General features: G+C 41.0%; 1 protein-coding gene and 2 long non-coding RNA genes across 10 annotated transcripts; 1 reads left to right on the top strand and 2 right to left on the bottom strand.

Annotated features, from left to right (window-relative positions):
* The first annotated feature begins 675 nt into the window (after window positions 1-675).
* Window positions 676-2,322, top strand: LOC110984155 (uncharacterized). The gene is made up of 3 exons (XR_002598834.2): window positions 676-774; window positions 1,166-1,330; window positions 2,184-2,322. It is a non-coding gene; the product is annotated as an uncharacterized LOC110984155 (long non-coding RNA).
* LOC110984154 (uncharacterized) lies at window positions 1,926-6,832 on the bottom strand. 5 transcript variants are annotated; one of them, XR_015425371.1, is made up of 5 exons: window positions 6,663-6,830; window positions 5,574-5,817; window positions 4,435-4,655; window positions 3,900-3,969; window positions 1,926-2,405 (listed from the first exon to the last, which is right to left on the bottom strand). It is a non-coding gene; the product is annotated as an uncharacterized LOC110984154 (long non-coding RNA). The 5 variants fall into 5 exon arrangements; XR_015425370.1 differs by having other exon boundaries at window positions 6,676-6,830; XR_002598833.2 differs by lacking the exon at window positions 5,574-5,817 and having other exon boundaries at window positions 4,400-4,655; window positions 6,676-6,832.
* A 610-nt stretch (window positions 6,833-7,442) lies between these two features.
* LOC110984168 (uncharacterized) lies at window positions 7,443-13,844 on the bottom strand. Of its 4 annotated transcripts, none has more exons than XM_022244047.2 (7): window positions 13,758-13,844; window positions 12,140-12,299; window positions 11,502-11,586; window positions 10,859-11,057; window positions 10,145-10,211; window positions 9,776-9,891; window positions 7,443-9,314 (listed from the first exon to the last, which is right to left on the bottom strand). In XM_022244047.2, the coding sequence occupies exons 1-7, from the start codon at window positions 13,842-13,844 to the stop codon at window positions 8,283-8,285; spliced, it is 1,746 nt and encodes a 581-aa protein (XP_022099739.2). In that variant the 3' UTR covers window positions 7,443-8,282. The 4 variants fall into 4 exon arrangements, with proteins under 4 accessions (XP_022099739.2, XP_022099737.2, XP_022099742.2 ...); XM_022244045.2 differs by having other exon boundaries at window positions 10,139-10,211; window positions 13,758-13,843; XM_022244050.2 differs by having other exon boundaries at window positions 10,139-10,211; window positions 12,140-12,291; window positions 13,758-13,817.
* Between the last annotated feature and the right edge of the window lie 876 nt (window positions 13,845-14,720).

Genomic DNA, 14,720 nt, shown 5'->3' with positions numbered 1-14,720 from the left:
CCATGCAAAAACTTTCTCTCACCCGCCGTTGGTGGCGCTATAACATTGAAAGTACACGGTGCCGCGGATGTGCACAATGCACATTGCAATGTGAAACACCGATATGGCTGTTTCTGTAGTACAGCGCTCGCCATATGATTGTGCACAATGCGCATGTCCGGTGGAAACGCCGAAATGGCCAGTTTTGTAGCTCGCTGTGCTGTATATACGTGTGCACAATCGGCCGTGTACAGAAATGGCCATATCGGCGGTCCAAATCGGATTTTCTTTACGGTCCAAAAAGCTGGTTGCCCGTTTTTGCGTGATGTTTGGCCTGCGCAGGCGGGAACCAGTTGTGCGTGGTATAAAATAAGGGCAGCGGTGTATATATTAATTAACTATATATATATATCTACGAAAGACTAGCAAAAAGTCTTTGCTCGTGAGGAAAAATGTTTGAATCTTTGATATGAAAGTTTAAGTAAATGAAAATGTAATTTGTTTTCTTGAGGAGTGTATGATGGATGTACATGTACTGTACATGTACATGTTACTGTACATGTACATGTACATGTACGTTACATAGCTTCACAGTGTGGAACTGTATACCGCGGACTTTCAATGTTATAGCGCCACCAACGGCAGGTGGGAGAAAGTTTTAGCGTTGAACCAGCCAGTCCCGAAAAGCCAACTTTTTTATCCGGGCGAATTTTGGAATTTTGAAACTACAGTTAGATTTGTTATGCAATTTCCTCTGCAAAAAGTATCATTTTGTTGCCTAAAATGCTTGTCAAGGTGAGTTTTTCGAGATTTTCTGCTTCAATTCTCCCCATTGTTGTTCACTCAAGCGTAACGAAAGATAGCGGCGTCTAATCCTCTCCCAAGCCTCGAATCTTTTTATTGTTAAGGGGAGACTGAACAAAAGAATCCAACAAAAGAATTGGTCTCTTTATCAGCCAAAGTACCGTTTTCTTAACGTGTATGCAATGAGGGACCAGATTTCAAACGCCTTGTATTCGCCTCTAACTCCGACTTGTATTCCCCGTGCAGTCTAGTCTATGGAACGTTTCCTGCTCCCCCAAATTCCCTTCTCGCCACACCTCCCCTTCTATTCCTATTGGCTCCCTGCCCACACGTGGTTTGCTTTATGTCATAGCTTATCCATCTTAATTATTGTCATTTGTAGTTGGGTCTTCAGGCGAGAGGCATCTGGCATAGACGCTCTGGCTATTTCCTTCGGGCATTTCACACCTTGTAGTCGGCCACCCTTAATGACATCATTGGTGCTGATATTTAGTCCTTCATGGTTCTGTCGCCATGTTTTTATCCAGCTACCCCTCGGCACAAGAAGGTAAGAAACTTAAGGCATTTTAGCGTAAGATTCAATATACATGCACGGACATCACTCATTCTTCCTTGCAGAGGCTTTTTAGCCATTAGACTGTGTTAACATTTCCTAAAGTCGAATTCAGCGGTGAAAATATTGAACTAGTTACACGAACATAAAAAAATACTTGAATTTTTTTAGACTAGTTTTGTAGGATTTGCGCACAGGGTGTGAAGTGATGTCCGAATATGGAACTCTTTCCCAACTGAACATCGTATACGGCCGTATTTGAAAACATCAGCGTGTATGGCAAATCAGTCGACTGGTGTAACACAACTCCGCATGAAGGAATTTCTATTCCCAGTCTTGGTTCAAATGCTCATGTGGCACTGTGCACACTGTCTACATGAATATATGCAGCCCACGCTTACATTTTGGTATCATTTCCCTTGATTTTAATTTCCCTTCAAAGACTTTTTTCATTCATTAAATAGTTGGTAGCTACATGTATTTAGTTAGCTTCAAAATAAATTCTGTTAAAGTTCATTATTTTTATATCAAAATAAATGGCCATAAAAGACATTCCACATTGAAAGGAAGAGATGTGATATCAAACAAATCCACTTTCCCTGTTTTATTGCAAAATGTGTGGCCAAATGCCAGCCTTTCGAAATTTTATTACAAAACTACAACAACTTTTTAAATGTTACCCGAACAATGTCTGTATCTCTGATTGCAAAGAAAATCATAATGTTGTACTTGTAGAGAGAGATCGCCTTTCCCCAAATTCAACTTGCAAATAAATACACCAAGTGTTTCAGAATACTGATGCTGAACTTGAAATTCCTAAGATACAATTTTCCCCTCTTTTTTTTAGCCAACAACAGAAGAAAGTCATCAAGCTTTGCGCCCTTCCTCTAGTCTTGAGTCTTGAAGCTGCGAGAGGGACAAACTGACATATGGAGCTGTCTTGAGACATCTTGCGTCACATGGTCAACCAACTAACATCTAAGGAATCCAAGGCTGCTGGGGACATCTTGGGTTCAGTCTTGTAACAACCAGACATGGATGACTTGGTCTGACCTGCCAGCGGCACACACTACCAGAAGGAACAAATGAGGAAATGTTAAACATGAACACTTCATGATTCAATTGCAATCTCCAAGTGAAAGCTGCTACAAGCTAATTTACACTCGGTGGCTCTCCAAAAAATCTAAATTTGGACTCTGCAATTTCAAAGTCTGAATGTGGAAATTGAAAACATTTTAACTAGTGGAACTCCAGAACGAACTCTAAAAATGCAGACTGACTCTCTCGCCATTCTCGACGCATATACTTTGCAGATTAACATTTGAAATGTGATAAAAACCAGTATGTTTGTGGAAAGCATGTTGGTACTAGAGGTTTAGAAACTTCTTTTAACAAGATCCTGAATCTCTGACGTCTCTTCAAACAAAAGCTGCCTTCCTGGAAAGAGTTATATATGTATGCAGACGACAGTAATTATTCCCTACTGTAACTTATTAGCCATTACAAAGCAAAAACACGCAAAGAAAATGTTCAATTTAGGATGGAAAATACTTTGTCATTTACGTAGAAAACTCTTAGAATTTTGCAGACTAGTCTCAATGGGTTTTGTGCAAGAGGTATCAAGTGGTGTCTTCATATGAAACTCTTTCCACCTTCCTGCTTACAAAATTTCACTTGTTAAGAGTTCTTTGTGACTTTGTAACCTTTTACAATTCAAACAGACACTGAATTTCAAACGTGTCTTTAGTGCATTTGTAGCATTTGTTGGACAATTTTTTCCTCAAGCTGTGAGGCCAAATTTTTATATTTGTTCTGAAACTAAAACGAAGGAGTTTTACACCCCACAAATTTATTTGCAGAGGTAAATTTTGCCAACTGAAACTTGCAGTTAAATTGAGTCTGGAAGTTTTTCCCTCGAAAGTTTGTCAGTGACCTCTTAAATGCAGGAAGTGCACCACTTACAATTATTTGTACTCTGAATTTACACCCACAAGAATAAAACAGGAAGAATTGTGATTACAAATCTGAAATTGTGATTTCATAGCATCGTGCTTACAGGCAAATTTGTACACAGTGGAGTAACTTTAACAGTGCAGAAACGTGTGGTTGAAGCTTTAAAAGAAAGGGCGAAACTATTCAGACTCTGGGCAGCTAGAACAATTCGTCACCAACACCACGAAGTAACACAAATCTATAGATGTGCATATGTTTCAATGCGTATTTTATAGAAATGTGATATTTTCGTTTTCACGAAGAGGCACAAATGTCTTGCGTCACGTGCTCTGTGATTTACCGGATTCAGAAACCGACGTTCTCCTTAATTTACACAGTTATGAGTTTTAAGAGCTTTTTTTTTTAGTTTAGTCACCCATTTACGGGTAAAATAAAATCATTTTAGACATTTAAAGCTTTTTTTTCTATGCTATTTTAACAAAACACACATTTGTGCTTCTTCGTGAAACCAAAAGTCCAAAACTGCTCTAATCACGGTTTTAACGAACTAGCACAAAAGTGAAGATGTGTGTCAGGTGTTGGTGATGAATGTAAGAGCATCATTTTTTACCTTATCATGTGACCTCTGACAGCTAACCAAACTTGCAAAGATGCCTCTGTCACATGTCACCTCTTCATTTCTGCATGTAAAAAAGATTAAAAAATGCGACAATTCCAAAATTTGAAACATTCTTTAAATTGAAGAGTGTGGTTGGGGAACTTTAATTTAAACCTTGTACAATTTAGTGGATGACAAACGGTAGTTTCATGTGTTTGGTTTATTAAAAAGGCAAATAAAAAATCCTAAGGTCACTCAAAATGAGCACATCCCTTTGAAAGTTTTGGGATGTTGTAGTATGCTCCAGCTCCGATTAAATTCATGACCTCTACTTGACATTTCGCATAACGTATTGGCCTATGGATTTTTTATGTAGAGGAGGCAGTGCAAGTAATGGTAAACTTGCACATTCTTCATAGCAGTCCAAAAACTGACCTGTGGATTTAGGGGACGCCTTGCTGAGCCTCAAGATGATATGTTTTATAAAACTGAAATTTTGAAAAGTAGAGTACCCAAAAGAACACAGAGGTTATGGTATGCAACCTGCCTGTGTTTATCCACTGCGTTATTGGCACAAACTTTCCTGGCTACTTCCTGCTTGTCTGGCATGACTGGTTCACAAGATGACTAGGTGATTGGTTGGTAACACTGATTGGCTCATGATATGAAAGGCTGGTTGGTGGGCTGGTTATATATGGCGCGCCAGTAGACGTTGGCTGGATGGCATGCCCACCTGGACTGGTGTGAAGTCTGGAAGTTGCTGCATGGCTAAATTCAAACAGAACAGAACAAGCTATGACAAGTCAAAGTTTTTTAAGACACTTCTCAAATCTCGAGTCTGCACAGTAAACCAGTGTCCCATCTTTTGTACTTTAAACGAATTCTGGAAAAAGAGCTGCATGTGCCACACATGTACATGTAATGTATACTAAGCCTCAGCATACCTCAATGCAACAAAATAAAACAAAATAATGGATTTTGTTAGTATTGAAACGGTCCAAGTTAAAAAGGAAAAAAAACGTAATCAATCTTTGCTGTGCCGCTGTAAATTTCATTTCATTTCAGGCTCTGTGGGCTGAACCCTTTTTTTGATAAACTAAGAAAATGTTAGTGGCACTTGAACATGGCTTCAAGGATTTACTTTATCCAAGATTTTCTTCTCCCTTTGCTGGATTCTGGACTAGAAATTTCAGTGTTTGTATGGTGACAGTGTCTAATGTAGCCAGCTGTCCAATGGGAAGGGACATTGGGAAGGTCATTTTCCTTGTTCAAAATTTACAACCCCCTGCCCAAGTTTTATATACTTTCTTACACTGGTGAGAAAGTCTCAACGGTATTTTACAAAGGACTTGGTACAGTGGAAATTTGGCCTCAGACGGCACCAAGCCTTCGAGGGGTGTCAGTTTCAAGCATTTCCTTGGGAGAGTAGTTTAACCTTGGTTGGCAAGAGAGATATTGTGAGTAGATAGTATTGCAATCCTAGATGAAAACCTACTCCATGATTGAACAAAAGTACAATGTAGTGGGGGATTGTTGATTAGTGGTAGTCTGGCTGGGACTGAGAGGCAGGCTTCGGTAGTTTTACTACTCTTAAAGAAATAAATTGTGCATGGAAAATCTTCCCTATAGTCTATTAAGGTCCCCTGAAAAGGTCAACAAGGCATATATTGACAGTGTTACATGTACCAGCCCCTTGAAAAATTGTTTTCTGTTCCTTCCTGCCTCCAGTCTTAAAATTTTCATAAGATGGAGAAATGTTTGCTTGAAGCTTCCATGATAGCTGCCATATTCTGCCATGGGTCAGGCACTCCATGATGGCTGTTGCATGTCCTTGCTGTAATGAGCCTCGAGCTGGACCAAGAGAGGGCAGTATTTCCTTAGCAACAAAGGCTCCTTTGGTACGCACTGTGCATCGTTGGTTCTTGCATGACTAAGAAACACAAATGTTGCAGTCGCATCACTACGAACAAAATAAATACTCCCGAAAAAACACTGCTCTTTCAAACCAATGAGGGGGTGCTTCTGCTTGAGGCATGATAAACATACTTTATGCTTCGTTGTGCAAGGGGTGTGCAAATGTTATGCTTGATCTAGGGCAGAAAATGGCACCTGCCGCAGAAGTTATGGGGTGACAGTGTTCCAAAGTTGCTTTGAAATTTCTGTATCCTTGTATGTGTATGTTGCAGAAACCATTTCTGGCATGAATGCATCAAGACATCCAGAGGGTAGAAGGCACAGAACTAAATTTTAGGGGCCGTTAGTGGTAACATTGTAGCTTTCCTTGAAACTATTCTCAACCTTATTTTCTATGGAACTTATCTAAGGGACTCTCCACACATACATCATGTACATGTATGTAAAAGCAAATCGTACTGGTGGTATAAGGAATTATTTTGTGGCTCACTATATCATGGAGATCTACTAACCTAGACTCTGGGCATCAAATAATCGGCCATCACACATCTGAATATATACAACGTTGGCCCCTGAACATGCTGAATCACTGATCAAAGAATCTCTATTTGCAATAACCTCAGAGTCACTGGCTGCGTAATGTTTTCCTTCATACGAGCCTTTCTGCCATTTTGCAAAATCTCTCATGCATTAGGCTACATCATTAGCGATAAAGCTTATGAATATGACCAAGTAACGCGACGTGTAGGCTAGGCCTTCACGGCATGTATCCCAAACACAAAAGCAGATCGTGTCCGCCAATTCAACAAGTAATAAAAATTAATAATGTGGTTCCCACTGGCAGATACTGTCCTTACTTACAGCTTAAACTTACCAACACCAACTCTCGGCCCAAAGGTTAATATCTTCTTCAACTCTCTATACAACTCCTTCACTTTGCTGATAAAAACGGTACATTTTCTCTCACTGAGTCACTGGCACGTCAAACAACCCGCGCACAATTTCGCCAATAAAAAAACGCCCTCTATTGATTCTATGAAGAGCGCCCTCTAGTGAAGTAAAAAAGCACCCGCTCCGGCGAAAATAAAGAGCGCCCTCTATTGATTTAACAAAGGGCGCCCTCTACTGAAGTGATAAAGCAACTTTTTGACAAAAGCGCCCTCTATCTACACAAATTTGAGAGTTAATTGGTGATCGTTTATAGGACGCCCTCTGTTGAGCCAGTCTAAATGCACCAAAATCTGATTGCGCCCTCATAAAAACTTTTCTTGCTAATGATAGCGCCCTCTATAGAGCTCACCTACTTTTATACCACCCACTCCATTTCAACTAACTTTACTTTGTAATCACGAGTTATTTTCTGAGCACTGTCATTAGACAACTAAATAAATAATTTATTGACGAATCAACCAGGGGCGCCAGACCATTATCAGGCAGCCAAACAATGGCAATAGAAGTGATCAATTGGTAGCAAATTGAATTCCCGTGTGTCACGGTCTGATGCCCTCGTATTGTTCAAAACAAGGCAATGCAGAAGCTGAAAGTCAAAGCCATTCCTGTCAAAAGCTACTTGCATTAGTATGTATGAAGGCGATTTGAACATATCTTCAGCTCAAAGTATAAACACACATAAAATGACCGTTTACAATTATCAAAAGCTTTAATGAAAAGCTTTCACATTTTTATTCAGTATGAAATACTACAAAGGATACATTTTCAGAATATGAGAAGGGAGCAGGATGTAATTTTCATCTTTCTTTTCAGTATCACGATGAACTATACAGACTTCACAAAACTTATCCAAGATCCTTGAAAATCAGTTCAAAAATTCTGGAAGATTTTGTGCCTTTATTTTTGTGCCTTTATTTTTGTGCCCACTGTGGCTTTAAAGATACAATGTAATCATAATAATGTTACAACCCTGAAACTTTCACCTTTGTGTCTCAGTTCCGAGTTGTTATTTGGATTTCAGTGTGTAATTGGAAACTTTTGGGGGTTCTCTGCTAATAAAAATTTGCACATTCATGAGCAAAACTGCGATGTCCTTCTGGGCACTGCACTGATTTGTGTGCAAAAAAACTTTGTCTGGAATATGTTATACATGTATTTTATCTGGCAAAGTATACGCCACTACGCCAGTGATCAATTATTTTTCTGAAATATTTTCAAAGAACGTTTTGGTCAACTTTGACAGGAATGTACATCAACGGAACATTCTCTTACCTGATGTACATCCCAGCAACAGCGCCCTCATTTTCAATGTTTAAACAAGTGTACTTTTCAGACAGATTTCAAACAGTTTTTGTACACCTAAGAAAAAAATTGTTTCATGGATCCTTTAAATGAGACTTAGTATCCTTCAAAGTTAAATTAGAAAAATGAACTTTTGGTTTCCCGCATAGTGGAAGACTTGGAGGTAAGCAAGAAGATTCCTTATATGTCAAGGGAAGTTGGGAGTAAATTTTCTTTCGACAAAGGGAATCACTCAGTTTCCATGTCTTCCACTGTGTCTTGTTCAGTGGAACCAACCTCCTCCCCTTCCCTGTCAGTTCCATTCTCAACAGTTGCCACATCAGCGCTGACAGGTTTGCCTCCCTCTCCGTCTGATCTGGATCCTGAGACTGTCTCGCCGGCGCCATGTTGGCTGATTTTGTCTTCTGGAGAATCCCGAGATGCTCCTGCATCCTGACCTTTGCTGGAGGGCAACTCTGCAACGTCTTGGCCATCTTCAGCAGGAGCTCGGTGGACAAGGGTCTCGCCAAACTCTGTGTCATTTGTCGTCTCTGTTACTTTAGCCCCGGCTTCATCGCTCGGCTCAAGAACAGTCGTGCTCTCGTCAGCTGACTCTGAGTCCCACTTCAGAACCAAATCTGAGCTTCTGTTCCCCTCTCCATCGTCCTTCATTTCATCTTGACTTCCTTTCCCTTTATCTTCCCAGTCTCCATCAATTGTCTCTGCGACTTCATCTCTCTTTTCTCCCGCTGATGTTCTTCCTTCTTTATCTGAAGCATCAGCATCCAGGTCGATAACATTCTGCCTTGAATCTGTCATCATTCCATCACCTGGACCTCCTGCCTCATTGATGTCGATGGTTTCCAAGGCTCTCGTTTCCTTGACTCCTTGCATCTGGTCTGTCTCATCCTCTGAAACCTCATCATCGATGACGATGATGTCTTTTGAAATTCCCTTAATGTCTTCTCTCCCGCCAGTCCCCATTTGCTTTCTGGCAGGCATCTGCGTTGAATCAGTCTCCTTCTGGGGATGTCCGTTCGTTTTCCTGGGCAAGACCTTCCAAATGTTGCGCTGGGAAGCTTCAAACATGGCGATGTCGTTCCACAGTTCGTTCTCCATGTCCTCATCGTTGGCGTGGTACCTCTCCAGGTCTTGGAGTTCATCGGTCGTGATGCCCAAATCGTCGCTGGCCGGAGTGGCTTGACCCTTTGACTTCCGTCGCTCCATGGCCCGACGTTTGTTCTGTTCCATTCTCTCCCGCTGCTCTTCTGATAGCAAAACCTGAGTAATTGAACAGGTAATAACATGCTTGGATTTAAAGATGCAGTTCATTTTATGAAGTGAAAAGTAAAATCAAAGTGTGAGTGGACAGCTGTAAGCTAGTCTTCTTAAAACCAGCTAGGAGCGCAATCACTGATGATGGACTAGGCTTAAGGAACGGCCAATGATCAAGGTTTCCTGATTGATGGCTGACACGTTGCTTTAGCCATGTAAACCATGAGCTTCCGCTAACACAATTCTAACACAATTTAAGAACTTCAAACCACTACAAGTAAGGTGTGAATAATCGTGGCAAGTTGCATTAGTCCGTGTCCTAATTTTACCTTCAAAATCTAGATTTTTAGCAACTTATGCTTGTTTGAGAGTTAGAGTCAGAAGAATGCTTGGTGGGAACAAAGATTCTCTTCCCTTTTAAAACAACAGAAGTGATGAATTAGCTTGGCACTATGAGGGTAACTTACATTGGCGTTTGTCGGAGTACCGACAGGTTGTGACAACTGGCCGGCAAACTGGCTGAATGTGTCCATCTCGTCTTCATCACCAACACGGTCGTTTGCAACATCAGTACCAGCAGCATCTACCAAGAAAAAGCAGATCACGATATCGAGGGAAAACTTAAGCGAGGAGTAAAGTTACCAGACTTCTAAACTGTTACAAAAGACCCAATTCGAGTAGCGGGTGGACTGCCAAACTAGGATGTTTAGTTTTGCATATGCACGTGATACTTTGAAGTATCTTAAAGAAATCGTTTCATTTCATGGAGAGACGGTCATCCAACAGCATCTCAGCAATCACCCATACTCTCCGATGAAATAAAGTCCTACCTGTACCTCCTTCTGGCTCCACAAAGTCCTCATCCATCAGCGGCATGTCGAGACGGATCTTCTTGATGCACGTCTTCAATAAAAAAAGAAAGAACAAAAACTCTAACGAGATGAACGTTGAGCTGTTTTGGGGGCCTTGTTTGGTTTGAGAAAAGAAAAAGAAAGGCTGGCAAGGGAGCACCACCACAAGTTTGGCCCCATGCCAACAAGTATGGTGACAATGAAATGCCGTGCAGTGCATGTAATGTACACACAGACAAAACACATGGTTCACGCACACACTGCACAGTTATGCATGTACTGAATTTTTGAGTGACGGACCGCTATTATGGTACTTTCTGTCATTGGCGGGGGTTATGTGTTTTAACAGTGAGACAAACCAAACGCCACAGACAGATGACACACATCTTTGTTCTGTTATTTCCTGGAAATTTCCAGATTATATATCTCGGGATTGATTTCTTTCCATTTTTGGATAAACTGAAGGTCTTTTCATGGCATATTCCGGCATTACTATCCTTGAATATTGAGGAAGGCTCTCAAGCCTTGGATGCCACCAGCTGAGCTGAGGGTCAAATTGTGGTTCGGACCTCCAGCTATGCTTCATGACTGCAAGCCGCAGTTGCTGTACCTAGGTATCTTGGTTGGGAAGAGATGACCCCAAGCCTGAAACAGAGCCCTGTTCGATTCGGTTAGAGTAGAGCGGTACAAAAGACTTACTTGGACAGCTCTCTTCTTCCCCAACTTCTCAATCCTGTCGATGACCTCGTCAAATGGCATCTTGGGGAAGAGCCGGTGTGCCCAATGCTCCATAGTGGACATCAGGCGGTTCAGGTCACCCACCTCATGACCTTTGCCCTTGAACTTAACCTGCTCAAAGTGCTTGCTCAGCATGGGAAGGCCTCTGTCCGAACACAGTCTGAAGTTCAAGAAAGATTTGGGCAAAATCAGTCCAAGTTTATAATCTAGTTCTTTGCCATCAAAGTCAGCCCTGGTTATTTAATACAAGATAAGCAAATATCAAAGTTGGGTGTTCAGTGTGTTCTGTTCTCTGCAAAACTGGGCACAAAAATATGAGCCTCGCCCACCTCCGGACGTGTTTGGCATCAATTCCAGTTCACGCAATAGTCAGATTCTTGGAAATTGTGGAAACAATGAGGAATTTATCGGGAAAATGTCAATAGAACACAAGACATACAGCTACTAGACTAGACTAGACTTGCTTGTGCCTTCAACCCATTGAAACTGTGGTCCGGATGCCTCAGTTAACTAAAAACAGCCAGGGTTCGGATATATATGGATGTGCATCGGGGCAAACATTTGGACTGCAACGTGTTGGTTTAACAGAGCTAATTATCCTCACCGTACGGCGTCCAGTTTGGGCTGGGGCTTCCTGTTGACGAGCCTACGGGGACGTTGTTTATCTCCTTCGTTCTCCTTGTCCTCATCTGACGTTCAAGAAAGAAATTGCAAGTGTTTCCTCATTTAACTTTTAATTCATTGTAGGATTTACAATTATGCAACTAATTTCAATAACAATTAATAGATATGAGGTCCCTATGCACCTTAGGGCAAACCATCACGTTCACAAGGAATTGAGTTTCATTTTTCCACAATGTACTAGCTCTGGCATGCCCTTGAAATTTAACCATGTCCAAAACACTGGGCTACAGCTGACTGTAACACACACACCTATGGGAATAAGCTACAGCCACTTTCCAGTGACTTACATAGGTCCATGTGTCATTTCAGGCCGTAACCATAACACTCAGACATCTCTTTTTTCACGGAGTTACTTGCTCTTGTGACCTTTAACCTTGAAGTTACTTACTCTCATGATATTTCGCCTCGTACAGCAAGCCTCTCTTTTGACCTTTACATTTGTAGGGTCACTTCATGACCCCTGACCTTGTCAAGACACCCATGCTTTTTGATCTTTAGCCTCGTACAGTCTCTGTCTCTCTTTCTAATGACCTTTAACTTGTAAAGATCTCAACTCACCACCTCTGTTGTCTGAGGCATTGTTTGTGTTCTCCGCAAAGAGGTCTATGTCATTCCTGGTGGGTGACAGCGGGGGTAACTCGGCCAACGGGGGAAATTCCTCATCACTGAGGTAACCGTCTCTAGCTCCAAGGACATCCATCGACTGCATCCTGCTAATCTGATCATAAATTGACTTTATGTCAATTTATAATAATTTAGTGTTGAGTATGATCAGTCGATCTGCTTGACTGGTTGATTGTGCTGAGCTATAGGCCAATTCTGTAGGAAATCTTGCACTTCAAAATTTAACGTTGCTTCTCTGTGACGAAGCAATCTTCCACAGCAATGAATTAGAAAGGAAAGTGATCAATTAACGGCACGAAACGTTCATTACATAAGACTGACTAACACTGTAGCAGAGTATTGACTGTACTCGTGAGCAAATATCCACACACAGAGTTATTAAGCTCTGTATAACTTCACATAGCCACGACAGATACGGTAACACTAACACGAATACACTGGCTATGGCACTGTACAAGAAGCATTGGGATCTGTACGACTGACCAGATTCCACAAAGCCATCATGACCATAGTAATGATAGTGTTGCTTCAAAAGCTTAGTACGTGCACTGATTGAAAAGTATGGATCTGGGTTCAAGACTTGATACAGTTGTGGAATTTCATTTCCATTCTCGTTCTTTTCCAGTCATTTTTTCAATCAAATTCAAATCCTGTTTTCTTGAAGGATTTCTCTGGATAAAGTCTGAGATCCATTTGTTCATGTTCATATTGTTTTATTATGAAAGGAACTGTATAGGGAAACTGACTAGGTGCTTATAAATGATTATAAAGATGAACAAAGAAGTTGCCTGGAGCGGGATTTGAACCTGCGACCTCTGGAACACCATACCAGTGCTCTATCCAACCTAGTATAATGTTGGTGGCTTTTCCCATTTGTCAGCATCTCTGTTCAGGGGGCGCTAGCCAGAAGCCATTAAAACACCATGTAGCCAGGATCACATCCCAATAACATTCTTATTAATAATAATATCAGGCATGTTAGGTCTGGCTCCTGTTTCCAACCATGCCAGCAGTGGTGCAGATTGGTGCAATTAATATAGACAGCAACCATTCCAAAGTGCCGTAACTAGAGTCAGGCATTAACTTTAAGCCCTAAAAAGGACCGAGCCCTAATTCTATACATATAAATATGCGCACCACTCAATCATGCATGTCAACATGCCTGGTCAACAGGTTTTGACAATGTTATAATTTTAATCACTGATGATGCCATGACACTTGACCATGTTGACAGGGCTGTCCAACTGAATATCTTACTCAAGCTTCATTATTATGTTATTACGTGATGGAGGTCTCGATGTACATGTACCAAAAATCCAAAATCACAGCTCAACATAATCAGCAGGCCAAGGACGACTCGCGTCTATACTCAACATGACAAACTTGGTCTCATCACAACCATGACAACGTAGTTTTCAGTTACAATTTCAGTGCGAATCGCTGGTTTCTGCTTTTAAAAACCACATGTACTTTGTGCATAAGATGGCAATTCTTTCAGACGCCAATGGAAAACGTCAACATTGGGAGAAATTCCATAAAAAAATACCTTTACCTTTCGGATGAAACTGACTCGGTGCTCCTTGAATTGCGCTTTCGGGTTTCGCGGGAATTGGTGACGAATAGCGCCCTCTGTCGGCATGACTTCTAGACATGGCACGCGTCTGGCCCACACGCGCTTTGAAGCCGTTGTAAAAATATTTTAGGTGGCTGCCATACATATAGGTCGAAAAATGAGCGCCAATGAGCCATTCAGTATTATTCAGATGACTGAGCTTTCATTCATAAAACAAATATAAAGTAGAATAAAAAAGGTGTTTCCATCCACCCTTAATTTTGGGGGTTGAAAACAGTAATTATGATTCGACTTTTTCAAAGTGTTATTTTGTAAAATATTTCAGCTTTCAGTTACTTCTTACAAAATATTGAGCGATGTATGCAAGTTCCAAACCTTTTAGAAAATTGGAGCAGTTTATTTGTCACCTTATAGAAACAACAATTTGAAAAAATACAAAGGGAGAAGGCTTCCCTTACCTTAAAAAAAGTATGGAAGAGAAACCATTTTCATACTAATTTCATAATTCTAAAGAAATCTAGGAGAGAATTCCGTAGAATGTCTACATGTACGAGCCATATATATATATAAAGATTTGTCTCGTGTTTTTAAAGAGTTTCTTTAGATGGCCTCTTTAAGGTTTATTGAGATTCTTTAGGAAAATAAAAAGTGAAACCTGACTCGGACCAGGACAGTCGAACCCGCAGCCGTTGGGGTTCAAAAGGCCGGCCAGCCGACGACTCAATTCGGCACGGGAGTTTTAAATGTATTGTGGAATCGTCTGTTCTCAGAGTGGGAAGAACATTTGTGCAGACGGACCGGTTGCTGTGTTTGAACTTGGAAAATGAAGTTGGCTCCTCTTGTCAAGTCCACTCAACCTCAAAATCTTAGACCACAGAACACACAGTAATGACAAATTCAAGCCACAGGTATGCTGGCATTGGAACTCGGCTTCATTAATTT

The sequence above is a fragment of the Acanthaster planci genome, linkage group LG05 (assembly GCF_054643075.1).
Source record: "Acanthaster planci isolate LZ-2023a linkage group LG05, COTS_SCS, whole genome shotgun sequence".
Classification (NCBI taxonomy): domain Eukaryota; kingdom Metazoa; phylum Echinodermata; class Asteroidea; order Valvatida; family Acanthasteridae; genus Acanthaster; species Acanthaster planci.
This window is presented reverse-complemented; position numbering and strand designations above follow the sequence as displayed.